The 22,785-nt window shown below is 34.3% G+C and overlaps 2 protein-coding genes across 2 annotated transcripts; one reads left to right on the top strand and one right to left on the bottom strand.

Annotated features, from left to right (window-relative positions):
• Positions 1–3,170, top strand: LOC132543712 (uncharacterized). The gene is made up of 2 exons (XM_060207231.1): positions 1–208; positions 2,677–3,170. The coding sequence occupies exons 1-2, from the start codon at positions 1–3 to the stop codon at positions 3,168–3,170; spliced, it is 702 nt and encodes a 233-aa protein (XP_060063214.1).
• Positions 3,171–12,763: 9,593 nt separating this feature from the next.
• LOC132543685 (large ribosomal subunit protein mL45-like) lies at positions 12,764–22,777 on the bottom strand. Its single transcript, XM_060207201.1, has 8 exons — positions 22,730–22,777; positions 20,721–20,858; positions 20,333–20,456; positions 19,443–19,507; positions 17,291–17,442; positions 16,329–16,383; positions 14,200–14,349; positions 12,764–13,781 (listed from the first exon to the last, which is right to left on the bottom strand). Exons 1-8 carry the CDS (start codon positions 22,775–22,777, stop codon positions 13,482–13,484), a joined length of 1,032 nt encoding a protein of 343 aa, XP_060063184.1. The 3' UTR covers positions 12,764–13,481.
• Between the last annotated feature and the right edge of the window lie 8 nt (positions 22,778–22,785).

Raw genomic sequence — 22,785 nt, 5'->3', positions numbered from 1 at the left:
ATGGAGGACTCGCGACATACACTATCCATGGATCTGGACTCGGAGAAGGACACTATCCAGTTTCCTGGATTGGAAAATACACACTTCGGCTGGACAGCCCCGAGTCTGATGCTTCACCTACCGGATTCATGTACTTGTGGATGTTTTCTACGAATAGACACCAGCCCCTGTGTATCACCTACTGAAGACGAGCTCGCGTCCATTCTGGGTAAGTTTTCTATTGTCACATTTGATATCAGTATTTTTTTTTTATAATTATTAGGATATTGTACCAGAAGATACAGACACCTATTACACACCTTGAAAATTTGATGTAAAATAAACAACAACGCATTTAGATAATTATTAGTGAAAGTCAGCACATGAAAGTAAATTAAATCAAAGTACTTAGAGGCTAAACGTATTGAAAAATATTCACAAATAACCGCTAAGCTATATTACTTTACCCATACTCCTACACTTTGGAATACAAAAATTACTAAAATAAGAGAACCAGAGGTTATTTTTCTTAATTTTAAGCGATTTTATATCTTCTTTAATTCTTATTTCAAATTTGACGACAATAATGCGAACAAATCAAAATAGGTAAAAAATAAAAAAAAAAAAAAAAAATACACACAACCATATACTTATCGCCAACAAGCCAAATGATAAATAGCTCAATGATGAAGTTGACTAAATAAAACCTTTGAAATATCCAAGATGTTGCAATAACTATCCTATCAATGAGGATTTAGACAAATCGAAAGGACTTTATACCTACTTCTTTATTTTGAATGTATTGCAAAGTAATAGTCCTTACTTATTATAATTATATTTGTAGTCGAGGAAAGTAAATAAGGTGTACATAGCATTTTAGATAGATAAAAGTGTAAGTAATTACATTAAATGTATTTACATGCCTATCTTCCTTGAAGTATCATGGTTAGACTTTTCTTCCAGTAATTATATCTATAAAAAATAGTTCTATGAGATTAAACCAGACTTACATATATGTACAAAATTTACAATATTTTCACTATAGCTACTAATATGTCTGATCTCCAATGCATTAGATAATGTCACCATGACACGCAAAATGAATAAATATGTTATGGAAATATTTAGTTCTACTTAATTGATAATTATAAACAAGAATATTTTGGGTTTTTTATACGCACTTTTTTTAAGGAATATTTTCATTTCAAGGAAATTTGATACACATTAACAAACCTTGAGAAATCAGCACAATCAACCTCCATCAAATAAAACGAAAAGACAAGAAATATAAGTTATAACAAAGTCAACATCATAATCAGTACAGAATTAAATATAAATTATTCATAAATCATGAGCACCAAATGTACCTTGCCTACGAAGCGCAAACTTTTTATCTTCAAAAACTTGAATGGTTGTTTTCTAGGAATATCCACAGCAGGCGATAGGAATCACGTCAGCTCGATCTTCTTCAATAGCACAGGTCGGGGATGTCCGTGAGCAAATTCCGTAAAATATATTGTTCTAAATTTATCAATAGTTCAACCATTTTGTGCTTCTTTTTTAAAATATATAGTAATCGTATTGTTATAAAAAAAATAAACTAATTGTGGATGCTTTTAAAATAGCGATTTGAAAGATAGCGGCATTATTTACGCAGAAAATTGCGGCTAGAGAGCTCTTTTCGAAATGGTGATTTTTTTCCTGAAAGGCCGTCGCAATAGGCTATATACATACTGAGTACGTTTAGCCTAAAAACCTCGAATTCAAAAGCTGTTTATCATTTAAAATCTCAAATGCTCTTCTTTTATTTTATCGGCGAACAATAATGTACATTTCATACAGGATAGTAATTTGAAAAGTCGAAGACCCACAAAAAGCATTGCAGGCAATAAGCTGGCATGGGAATTCCCCTAGGAAGAGTAAAACCGTGACATTGTTTTAAAATCTTAACAAGGAAAGTATATAAATTTCAAACATAAAACGACAATTGTAAACGACATGCAAATATACTGACAGAGTGAAACGAAGGGAAGTAACTCCTGGAGTTCAGAGTAGGTTTTCATAATTGCAACATATAGTATAATTATATGAAAATCAATTTTAACGAGGAAGAAGAGGGTAGTGTTCAGTAGTCTGGCACCATAAGTGTACGAGAAAACCAACAGTGATTTTTTAATAAACAGATATTCCAATTTTTACATTAATGATAATGGATTTTAGCATAATTTTTCGGAATCTTTCATCGACGATATTAAATTATCGATGTATTCACAAACACTTTTAGTAATATAATAAGATACACGTATCACTACTGCCGTAATCCAACGATATAATAACTAGGATGTAATGTAGTTAATTGAAGAAACAAAAAATACATATACTTGTCCGTGTTAATAAGCTGTGTACCGCTGTCTAGTACACATACTTGTCCGTGTTAATAAGCTGTGTACCGCTGTGTGGTACACATACTTGTCCGTGTTAATAAGCTGTGTACCGCTCTCTAGTACACATACTTGTCCGTGTTAATAAGCTGTGTACCGCTGTGTGGTACACATACTTGTCCGTGTTAATAAGCTGTGTACCGCTGTCTAGTACACATACTTGTCCGTGTTAATAAGCTGTGTACCACTGTCTAGTACACATACTTGTCCGTGTTAGTAAGTTGTGTACTAATCCCTGTATCTTCCTGTTTTACAGATGATAATGTGGATATGGTGTGTTACGAAAATGACAATTTCCTCCTTGAGATATTTGACGAGATGAGTATTGTAGCAAACACTCACGAGTTCAGCTCGCCAAACACCGATTCGATCTCTGAGGGGCTGGACGACTGCCTTCAGGAACGACAATCGTTAATAGACTTAGTGTGCGATCCCTGCCTTGGCGGCGATGTGACGTCACCAGATACCGACGCAGACCCCGAATGGCGTCCGTCATCCGCAGTGTCTGTCTCCTCGTCAGATAGCTTTGAATTCGACATCGATATGCCTCAAATCAGCCCGAGTCCACCAGAAAGGAGATCCCATCAGAAACGAAAGGTCTCTCACGATATATCTCAGACTACGGCAAAGCACATTTGTTATCATGGCGATGAACTTTTTTCGACCTTGAATAGAATAACGACTCAAACCAACATCGGCGACGAAAACGAACTAAGATATGCATTTTACACAAAATGTGAAGATGAATGAAAGATGAACTTTCGGAGCGGATGTGAACAGTTAGAACGGTTTTCAATGTCTGTCCTACTTTTCACTTGTAGCACTGTGTCAGAAATCCATGGGAAAATGACACTCAAGAATTTGTTCATTGTGTTCCTATTTTGGAAGCAAAATTAATGACATATTTATTTCTGTAAGAAGTGAAGCCGAATGGGACTTCAATTTTAAAGGACAATGACTTTGAACATTCCAGAGAGACATATTAGATCATTATGGATTATGTTATGATTTTTTATCGGTTTTATGAAAAATATAATTTTAAAAAATGAATAAATAGATAAATGTAAAAGGAAAGTGAATGTTTTCAGTTATTAAAACACAACGCTGACGACATACATCATATTATACAAGAGAAGTACACGATAAAGTTTCTTATTGCTTCTGTTTAAACAATCATCCATTTACCTCATACATTACACACTAATGCAAAAGTAGATCGTAGACCTATCCCCTTCATCGCCAATACAATAGAAAATGAGTATGTATCTTCATTTGTCAGTACATTACACACTGATGCAAAAGTATAATGTAGACCTATCCCCTTCATCGCCAATACAATAGAAAATGAGTATGTATCTTCATTTGTCAGTACATTACACACTGATGCAAAAGTATAATGTAGACCTATCCCCTTCATCGCCAATACGATAGAAAATGAGTATGTATCTTCATTTGTCAGTACATTACACACTTATGCAAAAGTATAATGTAGACCTATCCCCTTCATCGCCAATACAATAGAAAATGAGTATGTATCTTCATTTGTCAGTACATTACACACTTATGCAAAAGTAGATCGTAGACCTATCCCCTTCATCGCCAATACAATAGAAAATGAGTATGTATCTTCATTTGTCAGTACATTACACACTTATGCAAAAGTAGATCGTAGACCTATCCCCTTCATCGCCAATACAATAGAAAATGAGTATGTATCTTCATTTGTCAGTACATTACACACTTATGCAAAAGTAGATCGTAGACCTATCCCCTTCATCGCCAATACAATAGAAAATGAGTATGTATCTTCATTTGTCAGTACATTACACACTGATGCAAAAGTAGATCGTAGACCTATCCCCTTCATCGCCAATACAATAGAACATGAGTATGTATCTTCATTTGTCAGTACATTACACACTGATGCGAAAGTAGATCGTAGACCTATCCCCTTCATCGCCAATACAATAGAAAATGAGTATGTATCTTCATTTGTCAGTACATTACACACTGATGCAAAAGTATAATGTAGACCTATCCCCTTCATCGCCAATACAATAGAAAATGAGTATGTATCTTCATTTGTCAGTACATTACACACTGATGCAAAAGTAGATCGTAGACCTATCCCCTTCATCGCCAATACAATAGAAAATGAGTATGTATCTTCATTTGTCAGTACATTACACACTGATGCAAAAGTAGATCGTAGACCTATCCCCTTCATCGCCAATACAATAGAAAATGAGTATGTATCTTCATTTGTCAGTACATTACACACTGATGCAAAAGTAGATCGTAGACCTATCCCCTTCATCGCCAATACAATAGAAAATGAGTATGTATCTTCATTTGTCAGTACATTACACACTGATGCAAAAGTATAATGTAGACCTATCCCCTTCATCGCCAATACAATAGAACATGAGTATGTATCTTCATTTGTCAGTACATTACACACTGATGCAAAAGTATAATGTAGACCTATCCCCTTCATCGCCAATACAATAGAAAATGAGTATGTATCTTCATTTGTCAGTACATTACACACTGATGCAAAAGTATAATGTAGACCTATCCCCTTCATCGCCAATACAATAGAAAATGAGTATGTATCTTCATTTGTCAGTACATTACACACTGATGCAAAAGTATAATGTAGACCTATCCCCTTCATCGCCAATACAATAGAAAATGAGTATGTATCTTCATTTGTCAGTACATTACACACTGATGCAAAAGTATAATGTAGACCTATCCCCTTCATCGCCAATACAATAGAAAATGAGTATGTATCTTCATTTGTCAGTACATTACACACTGATGCAAAAGTATAATGTAGATCTATCCCCTTCATCGCCAATACAATAGAAAATGAGTATGTATCTTCATTTGTCAGTACATTACACACTTATGCAAAAGTATAATGTAGACCTATCCCCTTCATCGCCAATACAATAGAACATGAGTATGTATCTTCATTTGTCAGTACATTACACACTGATGCAAAAGTAGATCGTAGACCTATCCCCTTCATCGCCAATACAATAGAACATGAGTATGTATCTTCATTTGTCAGTACATTACACACTGATGCAAAAGTATAATGTAGACCTATCCCCTTCATCGCCAATACAATAGAAAATGAGTATGTATCTTCATTTGTCAGTACATTACACACTTATGCAAAAGTATAATGTAGACCTATCCCCTTCATCGCCAATACAATAGAAAATGAGTATGTATCTTCATTTGTCAGTACATTACACACTTATGCAAAAGTATAATGTAGACCTATCCCCTTCATCGCCAATACAATAGAACATGAGTATGTATCTTCATTTGAAAGTACATTACACACTTATGCAAAAGTATAATGTAGACCTATCCCCTTCATCGCCAATACAATAGAACATGAGTATGTATCTTCATTTGTCAGTACATTACACACTTATGCAAAAGTATAATGTAGACCTATCCCCTTCATCGCCAATACAATAGAACATGAGTATGTATCTTCATTTGTCAGTACATTACACACTGATGCAAAAGTAGATCGTAGACCTATCCCCTTCATCGCCAATACAATAGAACATGAGTATGTATCTTCATTTGTCAGTACATTACACACTGATGCAAAAGTATAATGTAGACCTATCCCCTTCATCGCCAATACAATAGAAAATGAGTATGTATCTTCATTTGTCAGTACATTACACACTTATGCAAAAGTATAATGTAGACCTATCCCCTTCATCGCCAATACAATAGAAAATGAGTATGTATCTTCATTTGTCAGTACATTACACACTTATGCAAAAGTATAATGTAGACCTATCCCCTTCATCGCCAATACAATAGAAAATGAGTATGTATCTTCATTTGTCAGTACATTACACACTTATGCAAAAGTATAATGTAGACCTATCCCCTTCATCGCCAATACAATAGAAAATGAGTATGTATCTTCATTTGTCAGTACATTACACACTTATGCAAAAGTATAATGTAGACCTATCCCCTTCATCGCCAATACAATAGAACATGAGTATGTATCTTCATTTGTCAGTACATTACACACTGATGCAAAAGTATAATGTAGACCTATCCCCTTCATCGCCAATACAATAGAAAATGAGTATGTATCTTCATTTGTCAGTACATTACACACTGATGCAAAAGTATAATGTAGACCTATCCCCTTCATCGCCAATACAATAGAACATGAGTATGTATCTTCATTTGTCAGTACATTACACACTGATGCAAAAGTATAATGTAGACCTATCCCCTTCACCGCCAATACAATAGAAAATGAGTATGTATCTTCATTTGTCAGTACATTACACACTGATGCAAAAGTATAATGTAGACCTATCCCCTTCATCGCCAATACAATAGAACATGAGTATGTATCTTCATTTGTCAGTACATTACACACTGATGCAAAAGTATAATGTAGACCTATCCCCTTCACCGCCAATACAATAGAAAATGAGTATGTATCTTCATTTGTCAGTACATTACACACTGATGCAAAAGTATAATGTAGACCTATCCCCTTCATCGCCAATACAATAGAACATGAGTATGTATCTTCATTTGTCAGTACATTACACACTGATGCAAAAGTATAATGTAGACCTATCCCCTTCATCGCCAATACAATAGAACATGAGTATGTATCTTCATTTGTCAGTACATTACACACTGATGCAAAAGTATAATGTAGACCTATCCCCTTCATCGCCAATACAATAGAACATGAGTATGTATCTTCATTTGTCAGTACATTACACACTTATGCAAAAGTATAATGTAGACCTATCCCCTTCATCGCCAATACAATAGAAAATGAGTATGTATCTTCATTTGTCAGTACATTACACACTGATGCAAAAGTAGAATGTAGACCTATCCCCTTCATCGCCAATACAATAGAACATGAGTATGTATCTTCATTTGTCAGTACATTACACACTGATGCAAAAGTATAATGTAGACCTATCCCCTTCATCGCCAATACAATAGAAAATGAGTATGTATCTTCATTTGTCAGTACATTACACACTTATGCAAAAGTATAATGTAGACCTATCCCCTTAATCGCCAATACAATAGAAAATGAGTATGTATCTTCATTTGTCAGTACATTACACACTGATGCAAAAGTATAATGTAGACCTATCCCCTTCATCGCCAATACAATAGAACATGAGTATGTATCTTCATTTGTCAGTACATTACACACTGATGCAAAAGTATAATGTAGACCTATCCCCTTCATCGCCAATACAATAGAAAATGAGTATGTATCTTCATTTGTCAGTACATTACACACTGATGCAAAAGTATAATGTAGACCTATCCCCTTCATCGCCAATACAATAGAACATGAGTATGTATCTTCATTTGTCAGTACATTACACACTGATGCAAAAGTATAATGTAGACCTATCCCCTTCATCGCCAATACAATAGAAAATGAGTATGTATCCATTTGTCAGTACATTACACACTTATGCAAAAGTAGATCGCCAATACAATAGAACATGAGTATGTATCTTCATTTGTCAGTACATTACACACTGATGCAAAAGTATAATGTAGACCTATCCCCTTCATCGCCAATACAATAGAACATGAGTATGTATCTTCATTTGTCAGTACATTACACACTTATGCAAAAGTATAATGTAGACCTATCCCCTTCATCGCCAATACAATAGAAAATGAGTATGTATCTTCATTTGTCAGTACATTACACACTTATGCAAAAGTATAATGTAGACCTATCCCCTTCATCGCCAATACAATAGAAAATGAGTATGTATCTTCATTTGTCAGTACATTACACACTTATGCAAAAGTATAATGTAGACCTATCCCCTTCATCGCCAATACAATAGAACATGAGTATGTATCTTCATTTGTCAGTACATTACACACTGATGCAAAAGTAGATCGTAGACCTATCCCCTTCATCGCCAATACAATAGAACATGAGTATGTATCTTCATTTGTCAGTAAATTACACACTGATGCAAAAGTATAATGTAGACCTATCCCCTTCATCGCCAATACAACAGAAAATGAGTATGTATCTTCATTTGTCAGTACATTACACACTTATGCAAAAGTATAATGTAGACCTATCCCCTTCATCGCCAATACAATAGAAAATGAGTATGTATCTTCATTTGTCAGTACATTACACACTTATGCAAAAGTATAATGTAGACCTATCCCCTTCATCGCCAATACAATAGAACATGAGTATGTATCTTCATTTGTCAGTACATTACACACTTATGCAAAAGTATAATGTAGACCTATCCCCTTCATCGCCAATACAATAGAACATGAGTATGTATCTTCATTTGTCAGTACATTACACACTGATGCAAAAGTATAATGTAGACCTATCCCCTTCATCGCCAATACAATAGAAAATGAGTATGTATCTTCATTTGTCAGTACATTACACACTTATGCAAAAGTATAATGTAGACCTATCCCCTTCATCGCCAATACAATAGAAAATGAGTATGTATCTTCATTTGTCAGTACATTACACACTTATGCAAAAGTATAATGTAGACCTATCCCCTTCATCGCCAATACAATAGAACATGAGTATGTATCTTCATTTGTCAGTACATTACACACTTATGCAAAAGTATAATGTAGACCTATCCCCTTCATCGCCAATACAATAGAAAATGAGTATGTATCTTCATTTGTCAGTACATTACACACTGATGCAAAAGTATAATGTAGACCTATCCCCTTCATCGCCAATACAATAGAACATGAGTATGTATCTTCATTTGTCAGTACATTACACACTGATGCAAAAGTATAATGTAGACCTATCCCCTTCATCGCCAATACAATAGAAAATGAGTATGTATCTTCATTTGTCAGTACATTACACACTGATGCAAAAGTATAATGTAGACCTATCCCCTTCATCGCCAATACAATAGAACATGAGTATGTATCTTCATTTGTCAGTAAATTACACACTGATGCAAAAGTATAATGTAGACCTATCCCCTTCATCGCCAATACAATAGAAAATGAGTATGTATCTTCATTTGTCAGTACATTACACACTGATGCAAAAGTATAATGTAGACCTATCCCCTTCATCGCCAATACAATAGAAAATGAGTATGTATCTTCATTTGTCAGTACATTACACACTTATGCAAAAGTATAATGTAGACCTATCCCCTTCATCGCCAATACAATAGAAAATGAGTATGTATCTGCATTTGTCAGTACATTACACACTGATGCAAAAGTATAATGTAGACCTATCCCCTTCATCGCCAATACGATAGAAAATGAGTATGTATCTTCATTTGTCAGTACATTACACACTGATGCAAAAGTATAATGTAGACCTATCCCCTTCACCGCCAATACAATAGAAAATGAGTATGTATCTTCATTTGTCAGTACATTACACACTGATGCAAAAGTATAATGTAGACCTATCCCCTTCATCGCCAATACGATAGAAAATGAGTATGTATCTTCATTTGTCAGTACATTACACACTGATGCAAAAGTATAATGTAGACCTATCCCCTTCACCGCCAATACAATAGAAAATGAGTATGTATCTTCATTTGTCAGTACATTACACACTGATGCAAAAGTATAATGTAGACCTATCCCCTTCATCGCCAATACGATAGAAAATGAGTATGTATCTTCATTTGTCAGTACATTACACACTGATGCAAAAGTATAATGTAGACCTATCCCCTTCATCGCCAATACAATAGAAAATGAGTATGTATCTTCATTTGTCAGTACATTACACACTGATGCAAAAATATAATGTAGACCTATCCCCTTCATCGCCAATACGATAGAAAATGAGTATGTATCTTCATTTGTCAGTACATTACACACTGATGCAAAAGTATAATGTAGACCTATCCCCTTCATCGCCAATACAATAGAACATGAGTATGTATCTTCATTTGTCAGTTTTCTCCATCCACTCGATAACAACAAAAACTTATCTTTCTCCGCACGAGACTGAAGACGTCCGACAGCTGCAATCAGTTTCGTATGAAATTAATTATCTGTTACAAAGATGATATCATAATTGACACGACACGAACGCACATTGAAAAAACATAGACAGAAATGACTGTTCCATTTTATATCAATTACCAAGATCTATAATCAAAATATGAAATTAATTTCAGGTAGGTCCATTGTGTAGTATAGACGACGATGAAGTCATATATGTACACGTGCTCGTAGATTTGATGCTTAGTTGGGAAATTTCATATTAAAAAAAATTTAAACCATGTCGCGAACATCGGTTTCTTTTCCGTTACCTCTCCTTCCTGTGGAGAAAAAATCACACCGATCACTAAATTGTAAAACCAATGTACCATTAGTAAGAAATGCTTTCAAAAAAATCTAAATACATTCCTATATTGCATCATACGATCACGTCGTATGCTGACAGGTAAAAGGGGCATCAGTGTAATAACATAAATTGTATGTGTTTTATACATTTCCAGTTATGTTCCTATGTTATCCCATTATTTACAAAATGGAACTGTCATTTCTGTCTATGTTTTTTCAATGTGCGTTCGTGTCGATTTCCAATAACCACGAACACACATGATGGCGGGTGGAAATGACAGCGACAGTAAAATACTGTTTTTCAGTCCTTGATTTTGTTATGGGTGTGGCATATGTTATTTGATAACTTAAAGTCAATACAGAATTACGAAATAAGTGACATAAATAGCCAACATTGTCGCGACCGATTTTGTTTAAAGGCAACGGTGTTTTGTTTTGTTTTCTCTTCTCTTATCTGTTTTTGCTCTTAATGGCAAGACATTTGAACATTCCTTTGCAGAAAATAGCAATGATAATCTTTACCTGCCAAATCCAAACTGGAAGCCATTTTGTTTCTCCTGATCAGTCCCAAAATCAAACGATCACAAGGAGAGACCTAAGAACCGTAAGTATGACATTTGGGAGCTATCTATTCAGTACTTCTTAAGGAATAGCAATAACAATTCTTTCTAGACAAAATCCAAGACGACTGCCTGTCAGCCATTTGTTTTTCTGACAGTACCAAACTAAATAAAGCATAACAAGGGTAATAAAGGATCCTATACAAGAAATTTGAGAAAGATTTATAGAGTAGTTCTCAAGAAATAGTGATAACAAACTTTGATGTCAAAATCCAAGATGGCTGCTTGTTGGCCATTTTGGTTTTTCTTATCATTACCAAAATCAATCCGGCACAACTAGGGATCAAGGAAAGCATACACATGAAATTTGAGAGAGATCCATTGAGTACTTCTCAAGAAATAGCGATGAAAAACTTCATTAAAAAAATTCTGCTTGTTGGCTATTTTGTTTTCTGATCTGGCCAAAAATCAAATGGGCACAACTACGGACCAAAAGAAACCTATATATGCAAGTACAGAAAGATCCATCGAGTACTTCTCAAGAAATAGCGATAACAAACTTCATTAAAAAAAATCAAGATGGCTGCCTGTTGGCCATTTTGTTTTTTTTTTTTTATTAGGCCAAAAATCAAATGGGCACAACAAAGGACCAATAAAAACCTATATATGCAATTTGAGGAAGATCCATCAAGTACTTCTCAAGTAATAGCTCTCGCTTGCCAAAAGATTATGCAATGATGTTGACTCCCCGACGTCCGCCTCTCGAGAGACAACTGCAATACTTATGTCCAGTATTACAATCTTCCTTTGGACAAGAAAAGACAGGAAAATGCGTACAGAGTAAAAGAGGTAATGTAGAGATGAAGATGAGAGGTCATTTATACTATTTTTACCATCAGACCCAATATCACATATACCGGTACATAAGGGATTACATTTATACCATCAGACCTAATATCACACATACCGGTACATAAGGGATTACATTTATACCATCAGACCTAATATCACATATACCGGTACATAAGGGATTACATTTATACCATCAGACCTAATATCACATATACCGGTACAAAAGGGATTACATTTATACCATCAGACCCAATATCACATATACCGGTACATAAGGGATTACATTTATACCATCAGACCTAATATCACACATACCGGTACATAAGGGATTACATTTATACCATCAGACCTAATATCACATATACCGTACATAAGGGATTACATTTATACCATCAGACCTAATATCACACATACCGGTACATAAGGGATTACATTTATACCATCAGACCTAATATCACATATACCGGTACATAAGGGATTACAGCAGTAAAGTTTTCAGTTTCATGTACAGAGGAAGGATAACAAAGAACAGAATTTTATCTAGAGTTTATTTCAATGATATCTTCATATGGCAAACACACTGCATTCACACTCGCACAAAAAGCTATGATAATATTTATATCACAACCACATTTGTAACTTAACTTGCATATTCAAATATCTTGCTCACAGGGATAAAGGTATCCCATTACTTTCCCTACTTCAATACTCAGTCAAACAACTTTCAGCTAAGAAAATATCTGATAATACATAACTATATTTTCTCAATATATAATGAAAAACATGCTGCAAAATACACTTCTAATAAACATCGTAGCAGTAACCAGTTTGCTGTTGTTTTATTCAGTAAAATTTGTTCTAATTTTGAACCACATCTTATAATCTTATATAAATCCTATAAAGTCTCCCATAGTCTAAAACTGAAAGATATCTCTTGATAACAGAAAATCACAAAATTGAAAAAATTCATGATGTTGTTTCCAGAGTTTCAAAGATATTGGTCCTTAACCGAGATAAAAGATCTCAAAACAACAAAAGTTTACACCGACTGAACAACTGAATTGATATCAATATCCCGTCAAAACTAACGATGATTTATAGGTACAAGTTGATTGTAATTTGCTGTGCCTAAAGATGACCTCAGTTAGAACTGATCTGTCTCATTTTTCAGTTTTCCTCCTGGTGTCATCATTCACAATTCTTCACTTGATGTATTGATCTTTCTTGCAGTCCATGCTCTTCTCGTAATTTACTTTGTTGCTTGAACTTCCTGTTTTTCCGTTTCATCCTCATTATCTACCTCATTGCCAGACACCAATGTATCTATTTCCTTTTGAATTTTCTCTCTGTCCGGGATTTCTGGCTTTACGAGGGTTTTTATCAGTGGAGCTTGTTGTGGCATCCATGACGGTGTGATTTTACTGTGTAATCTCCATTCTCCATACATATTTACAATGTGTTTCTCAAACACCACATATTCTAAAACGTCCCTTGGTAACGTCTCACTGCCGTACATTAAACGGCCAAATCTGTCATATATCGCTAAAATCTGTAAGAAAATATTTGATTGAAACTTACTTTGTGAATACTTAATTTTCATTATAATAATTTCAGTGAGTAAACCACGTTTTTCATTCTGGTTCTAATAGAATCAGTTAATGAAACAGCAACTTAATTTCAGATATAATAATTAAGACATTTAAGAGAAAGAAAGATTATTTTTTAAAATGAAACATTTTTGATGAATCTGTAACAGAGACAAGAATAATGCAATAAATGCTGTTTGTACTTTACAAACAATTTAGATATTGACCAATACATTGTACGATTAATGTACAGGTACCAGTATTATATAATAAATGATATTCATGTTTATAAAAGTTAAGGTCATAGAGTAAATATAACCATAACTCAGATGTAATAACAAGCATTTCTGAGATCAAGATTATAAAAATGAAGCCCATTACCTGTCTTGTGTGACAACGGACTGTCACCTGTGCATATAAGTTATCGTCTGCCATCATCTTATTTGTTCGAATATGGACAACCCTCGGTGGCTCAATAGATTCAACAAATTTCCATCGAAATGTCTTAAATTCCAAGCCAAACACTAATTTCTGCAAAACAAGAGTCACAAGGGCCTTACTGGTCATGTGTGTCTAAAAAAGCTGTCATTTTTGTTACATAAGTCATCTTGTTAACAAAAGATAGACAAGAGTATCAGCGAAACTAATGAATGCTCCCTGAAAATATCTTTGATGGACACAAAAATTTAAACAAAAGGCAGTGGTTCTGTAATTAAGGGGTTGAGGGCCCTGAGTTTGGTATACTGCACATGTATAACCAATGTATATACCAAGTCTCATAATCCTAGTTTTAATGCAATCAAAGCTATGATTATGAAACAAAATTTTAACAAAGGGCAATAACTCTGTATTGAGGGGTCATGGACCCTGAATTTGCTACACTGCACCTTACTTTTGTAAGACAGAAGTATACATCCTGTTTCAATATCCTAGTTTAAATGCAGACAAAGAAATACAGTGCACACAAAAGTTTTAAAAAAAAGGCAATAACTCTGTAATGAAGGGGTTGTGGGCCATAACATAGGTACACTGCACATTGTCTTCTTATGATCAACGTAAACGGGTTTCAATATTCTACTTTAAATGCAAGCCAAGATATGCTCTAAACAAGATATTTTCAACAAAGGGCAATAACTCTGTTATTGAGGGGTTGAGAGCCCTGAATTTTGTACACTGTACATCGTCTTGATATGATCAATGTATACACTGAGTTTTCATCATCTTTGTATGACAGTAAAAGTTAACAATGAAAAAAGGCATGTCAAATACATGACAGTAAAAGTGAACCACACCCAACAAGTCCTGTCCAAAAAACATTGGAGTAAAAGTGAACCACACCCAACAGGTCCTGTCTAAAACATGTGAGTAAAAGTGAACCACACCCAACAAGACCTGTCAAATACATGTGAGTAAATGTGAACCACACCCAACAAGTCCTGTCAAATACATGACAGTAAAAGTGAACCACACCCAACAAGTCCTGTCAGAAACATGTGAGTAAAAGTGAACCACACCCAACAAGTCCTGTCAAAAACATGTGAGTAAAAGTGAACCACATCCAAGAAGTCCTGTCAAAAACATGTGAGTAAAAGTGAACCACATCCAACAAGTCCTGTCAAAAACATGTGAGTAAAAGTGAACCACACCCAACAAGTCCTGTCAAAAACATGTGAGTAAAAGTGAACCACACCCAACAAGTCCTGTCAAAAACATGTGAGTAAAAGTGAACCACACCCAACAAGTCCTGTCAAATACATGTGAGTAAAAGTGAACCACACCCAACAAGTCCTGTCAAAAACATGTGAGTAAAAGTGAACCACACCCAACAAGTCCTGTCAAATACATGTCAGTACAACTGGCCCAGAAACCTTGATGTCAAGTAAGATAACCAGTATTAAATATAAAGGTTAAAGGGTAAGTATCTTTAAAGTATCAGGAAAAAGAAATGGTGACACTGATGATAGTAAGCCAATGTAAATACAGGTATACCATCATAACTGTCATCCTATACTGATAATACTAATAAATGGCCTCCTGGCTTTGGTGTCAAAGTTCTGACAAGGTAAAAAAATAACAACTTTTTGTAGGCTACTAAACATTCCAACCAATTGTTAGGTCAAAGCCATCAGGGGAACTTGAGAAGAAGTTTAAAATATGTTTTTCAAGATGGCGGCCATGACGGCCATCTTGGATTTCAGACATACCCAAAAAAAATAACAACACTTAATCAGGACCATCTCAGGATCATTTCAAGCAAGTTTTAGCTCAATCCCACCAGTGGAACTAGAGAAAAGTTTACACAATGGCTCTTTGGGTCAGGTGACCTAAAAATACTGCCCAATCATCAGTACACAATTTCTTCTACCTTTGGGAGGACATAAGACTCCAAACAAACACAATTTGTAAGTTGGTAACAAACAGTAATGTTATCATCAAGGAAAGTTGGGTGGGGAGGGGTATGGTATATTTATATCGATAGGGTAAAATTTTATCATGTAAAGATTACTTACTGGATATGCAAAGTTTGACACCAGCTGATGGAGCTCATCCTCATTAGCCTTCACACTGAAACATGAACAAGACAGTTACATTACAACATGTCAATTACACTCATCTGGCTTGGAGTCAAAGTCAGTATAAACATGACTGTAACAGATTCCTGACGGATTGTGTCATAATCACAACTGTAAATGTGTGTTATACTCACATCTGTAAATGTGTGTTATACTCACATCTGTTAATGTGTGTTATACTCACATCTGTTAATGTGTGTTATACTCACATCTGTAAATGTATGTTATACTCACATCTGTTCATGTGTGTTATACTCACATCTGTTAATGTGTGTTATACTCACATCTGTTCATGTGTTATACTCACATCTGTTAATCTGTGTTATACTCACATCTGTAAATGTGTGTTATACTCACATCTGTTAATGTGTGTTATACTCACATCTGTTCATGTGTTATACTCACATCTGTAAATGTGTGTTATACTCACATCTGTTCATGTGTTATACTCACATCTGTTAATGTGTGTTATACTCACATCTGTAAATGTGTGTTATACTCACATCTGTTAATGTGTGTTATACTCACATCTGTAAATGTGTGTTATACTCACATCTGTTAATGTGTGTTATACTCACATCTGTAAATGTGTGTTATACTCACATCTGTTAATGTGTGTTATACTCACATCTGTAAATGTGTGTTATACTCACATCTGTTAATGTGTGTTATACTCACATCTGTTAATGTGTGTTATACTCACATCTGTAAATGTGTGTTATACTCACATCTGTTCATGTGTGTTATACTCACATCTGTTAATGTGTGTTATACTCACATCTGTTCATGTGTTATACTCACATCTGTTAATGTGTGTTATACTCACATCTGTAAATGTGTGTTATACTCACATCTGTTAATGTGTTTTACTCACTCCTGTAAATATGTGTTATACTCACTCCTGTAAAAGTGTGTAGGTCTTTATGAGTTGTGACTGGGCCATATCTGCAAATGTTTTGTCGTCATAAGCTGTGTCATACTGTTTCAATTTCCTCCGGTCTATCACATTCTTTCCTTTTAAGAGACTCCCTTTCCACACATCTTTACCTTTCTGTTAAAATATCCATACATGTGTAACTCATAAGTATCCAATAATTGAAGTAGATTGTAATACCACTTTACCGTTACAATAAACATTCAGATTTATACATAACTAAAGAAATCAAAGTACTGAAAGCCCTGACAGCTATGGTCTGGGATATATTTTTATCTGTTACACATTCCACTAAAATGACCTTTTACATGACTAAGCTTCATATGGTATCATCTTTATTTGAATCAAACACCTGTCCAACTAAACAAATTACTCATTAACATATAAGCAGGTTATGGAACTTCTTTTCAGTAAAAACAAGAGGCCCAATGGGCTTTCATTGCTGACCTGGTAATCAATGTATTTTACAAATATATGTGTAAATGACATTTGACAAAGTGTCTATTTACAAACTTTGAAACTAGCATGCTTATAAAATGCAAAGTGAACATTTATCTACAAATGTGACACAGTGAATCTTGTTATGGAAAACTTCAGTAAAGTAATATAATTTAAGGGAAATTCTACCCTTGTGATCTTGCATACAGGTCAAGGTCATAATTTTTAGCAATGCATATTTTCGCTGGTTTGAAGATGTTTTTTAGCACATAATTACAAATGAACTCCAACAGGATATTGTATTATTGATCTTCAGAAAAGTTTGTTTAATGTAAAAAGAGCACGTTCTTTCTCAAAATCCATCACATTTTTATCTCCTGTTCCCAATATATTTGAAACTGTGATTTCTTGCTTTGCATATATGATATGTAACATGTTATTATCACCATGTTCACATTGAGTTTTCTTTAGAAAATGAAGAAGTGATATTGTAACATTTTCCCTAAAAACCATACAATTTTTTTTTGCATTTTTTGGCATAAAAATGGCTCTATATTCTTGTGTCATTGTCATTATTTTGTTGGAAATCTTTGTTGATCTTGGATAGTAAAATCATCATTACTTTGTCATTTCTTTATATATGAAACTGAAACTTTTTATATCAATATTATAATCATATTAACAATACATTTTAAGCTTTTGTAGTAAGAAGACAACAGCAACTGAGGAAAATCTTCATCATATCGACCAGTCTTAAAAAATATATCAACATGGGTCACAAATTATATCAACATGGCTCACAAATTATATCAATATGGGTTATCAACATGGGTTACAAATTATATCAACATGGGTTACAAATTATATCAACATGGGTTATCAACATGGGTTACAAATTATATCAACATGGGTTACAAATTATATCAACATGGGTTACAAATGTGCATAATCATCATATTAACAACTTTCATTATTGAGTATTTCAACAAATTCTGTTTGTTGTCCTTTGTTTGCTCCTTTTACCAAAACAGATATTCTAATGAGCATGTGGGTCAGTGTCAAAGAGCACAGTGTTACATGTCCAAAGTTTTCATTTTGATGAGGAAATCTAGAAAGATAGGAAACTTGAACAAGAAATTTGATGATTGTTTATCATACAGAATCTCAAATTGAGATAAACTTTGAATAGTCCATATGTTGATACCAAATTCTACTGAGAGAATAAGAGATGTCATTCTTTATATTCATTCACACACTAGGTACTATGTGGTGTGTTTATCAGAATCCTATTACCGGTATTGCCAAACACCTTGGAACTGGGAACCAGAGCTTTCACCCGAGACAGTATGTGTGTGTGTGTGTTTTTTTTTTTTTTTTTCTTTAAAATATTTTGGTATTTTAAATTGTGAAGGAGATAATCAAGAGCTCAATGATAACAGATCTTGAAAATGTTTTTAAAACAATTATCTTTGCCTCACTTAGGGCAAAGTTGTGCTCCAGGCATGAAAACGACCAACCGGAAACATGCATTACATGAGGTTTCTGTAAGACTTTTAGTAAAATTGGTTTTTACAGATAGTATAGGTTGTTTTCACCATTTATTAAACAATGTCATTTATAATCTACAAACAGATTTATCACAAAGACAATACAATAGTAGGCAGTAAGATCTCACTTACTTGTACAGACAAGAGAGACGATTTCCCATCACCCTCTGGAGGAAGAAACTCATCAAATACCATGTCTGAAATGTAACAACTCCTCGTCACACAAATGTCAATCACTATTGTTGATTTCACTCTGTTATGTTGTATCATTCAGATTACATGGTTCTATCAAGTCTTGGAATAGAAAATTATGGTATTAAAAAGATCAAATGTAAACAGGATTCTGTCAATGTTGATACAATATATCAATGAAATAAGAAATCAAGATTTTACAAGTTGTAATGGAGAAATTTCAGGAAATTACATTTTTCCCGGTCAAATAATATTTGTATTCAACTGAGTTTACTGTACTTAGACATCATTTATAGGACTTGTAAGTATGTATTTATATAAATTTACACCCTTCTCATCATCACAATTGTCAGATCTCTCCTTAGACTATTAAAATTTAAGCAGATTTCACTGAATTTTGTTGTTTTATAAACACAATTCTTTTTGCTCCATTTTTTCTGTATGAAAGCAGAACTCAATTTTCACATTAGAACATAAAACAACACTCAGTTTGTTTCTTATGACATGAAAACCCCAAAGCCATATAACCCCAAATGTTGTACTGTAGTTATCCTACAAAAGTCCCAAGGGGCCTGTACACAAAACCTCTGATGTAAAGTAACATATGGGCTTATTACGAGAATATGACACACAGTAGTATTTGTTGTTTTTCCAGTAAATCTGTAACATAGATGGACTTATCAACAGACATGGGTGTATATTGTCTGATATACACAGTAAACCAGGAATGGGTGTATTGTCCGATATATACAGTAAATATAGATGGACTTATCACCAGGAATAGGTGTACTGCAGCAATTTGCCTGATATATAGTGTATCACAAACTTACTTGTACATGATATGTCGACGTATTCCATAAAAGTATCTCTACTCAGCACACCAAACTTCTTCATGTGCATACGTACTTTATCAGGAGTATCCATGTCAGGAGTTTTCAACTCCATCAATTGTTTCTAATAAAATACACAATCAAAATAAACAAAAACAGTTTCTATGCTTTATAACTTTATACATTCAACATTTGTCAATCTATGGTATGAACAAATTTACATTGAAAAAAGTTGTAAAAATTGAAAATTTGGAGGAGATATGTGGAAGGTTTTAAATAAATTATCCTTTCCTTTATTTGTTGCTTTAGTTTTTCAACAACTAGTAGCAGGCACTATGAAACAATTACACAGTATCTAATACATATTTTCAATGTATACTGGCCTTACCATGTAACTGGGAGTTCCCTTTCTTCTTCTGTACTTTCTTCCTCTTGGATCAAAATGTTTGTTGCTAGCAAATCTAACAGGTTGTTGGATGACATTCCAGCCATATCCACTAGTACCAACAAAAATCTTCTGAAAACTCTGAAATATTTCAAAATAAATTATTTTTGTAAAATATATGCATATACTTAAAATTCATATGGTTATCATGAAATAATCTCAGAAGCTAGAAATTACCTCAAAGTAGAGGCATGGGCTTATTACTGGACAACAGTCTGTGTTGACATATGTCCTAACAAGAATACCATGGGGCTGAATGATATACATGTACACCTTTCCCATGCCAAAAAATTAGTCAGTGTTTGTTTTATGGAAAAAAGTACTAATATTGAAATGGTAATGATAAATCAAAATGTCAGGTGGGAAAACAGCGCTAATGCTTTAATGATTCAAAGAACAGCATACAAAATGTCAGGTGGGAAAACAGTGTGAATGTTTTAATGGTTAAAATAACAGCATACAAGCTGTCAGGTGGGAAAACAGCGCTAATGTTTTAATGATTCAAATAACAGTATACAAAGTTTTAGGAGATCGATGTAAAACTGAAAGAAATCTCTGAACAAGATAATAAAAGGTCTAAGGGCCTTAAAGGATGTTTCTCGAAGTCATTTTAAAGGCAAAGTGGGTACTTTGGGGTATCCCAGTTTAATACCATACTACACTGATACCACTGGTAACCTATTTTCGTGTCTTCAAAGTAGCCACTGCCACTTGGGCAAAATTTCAATGAGCTATAAGGTCATGAGGACACTGAAACATCACTGGTGACCTTGTCAGGAAGATTTCTAATTGTAAGCAATAGTATTCTTACATTTTTAATGTGTTTTCAAACATGGATATATCTGACAATGAAATTTAACAATATGAATTACTATGAGATTAATTCCATGTCCATATAAGGCAATCAGAGCATGGATCACATGATGTTCTTCCAAGTAATTCAACAACTGAATACTACACCAGTTGGGGTAATGTAAAGACCTGATTTGTACAGTACAGTTGAAGTGATTTTGTACTCCACCAACTATGACAAGTGATGGGGATTACAGACAGCCTTCTTTTTATCTGGGCTTCATTGTGGGAAGATCTTTCACACAGCGATGATGAGCGGTGGGAATAAGCAATCTATTGTAGATAGTCTTCTATTTACCTAGCACCATGGCCTCACTTCTTGTTTTACTGTAGGGGTTCCCAGTTTATGTTTGGACACTTGAAGTCACCAGCTAGTATAGTGTCGTTCGGTATTTTTACAATGTTTAATTGGCATGGAAAGAAGGCATTTGAGTTATTGGAAAACCCAACGAATTTAATGGTTTAATTTAATAGTCTGTCAGCCAAAATCAAACAGCAAATGTTTAAAAGCTCTCATATTTTTTTTAGGTAATGTAACTGTCCCTACAGACGATATTGATCATGATCCAAAAGAAACTGGGCCAACTTTGGAAGGGCAGTCCAGCTGTGGAGGATTAAAAAATGAAGAACTGTCTTCTCTGTTAGTAAAATGAATAAATAAAAAATATAGACAAAGGTTAACATTATGTCTTTATTTATCATTCAGAAAAATGACCCCTACTTTTTGGGCTAGATGGGCCCAAAGACCCATGTAAATGCAAAATCATCTGAAGCTCTGATATATGCCGTCACATTTTCAGCACATGTTGGTAAACATAATGGTGGTCTCCTTCTCGTTGGTGACATTCGTGGGTCAAGTAAACTAACAGTAACGGGAAACGGACAATTAGGGCACGTCCCCGTTTCTGGATAACAATATTCGAGACAATTGTCCAAATGCAAAATTGTACCCATTCTGTTGTTCTGTTTGATTGCAAAGAAACGTAGTCAAATTGCCGTAAATTTCTGTTGTGTTTTTAAACAGCCTATATACGAGTTAAACAATATCGCAAATATTATTCACACTAAAAAATATTCTTATACATTACCAAATAACTTACGTGAAATTTGACAGTGTGTCGCACAAGGTTGACCAAGGAGGCTGACATTTTTAATA

The sequence above is a fragment of the Ylistrum balloti genome, unplaced genomic scaffold (genome assembly GCF_031769215.1).
Source record: "Ylistrum balloti isolate Yb309-2 unplaced genomic scaffold, AGI_CSIRO_Ybal_v1 Utg369762, whole genome shotgun sequence".
NCBI classification, from domain to species: domain Eukaryota; kingdom Metazoa; phylum Mollusca; class Bivalvia; order Pectinida; family Pectinidae; genus Ylistrum; species Ylistrum balloti.
Note: the sequence above shows the minus strand (reverse complement) of the source record. Positions and strands in the feature narration are given on the sequence as shown.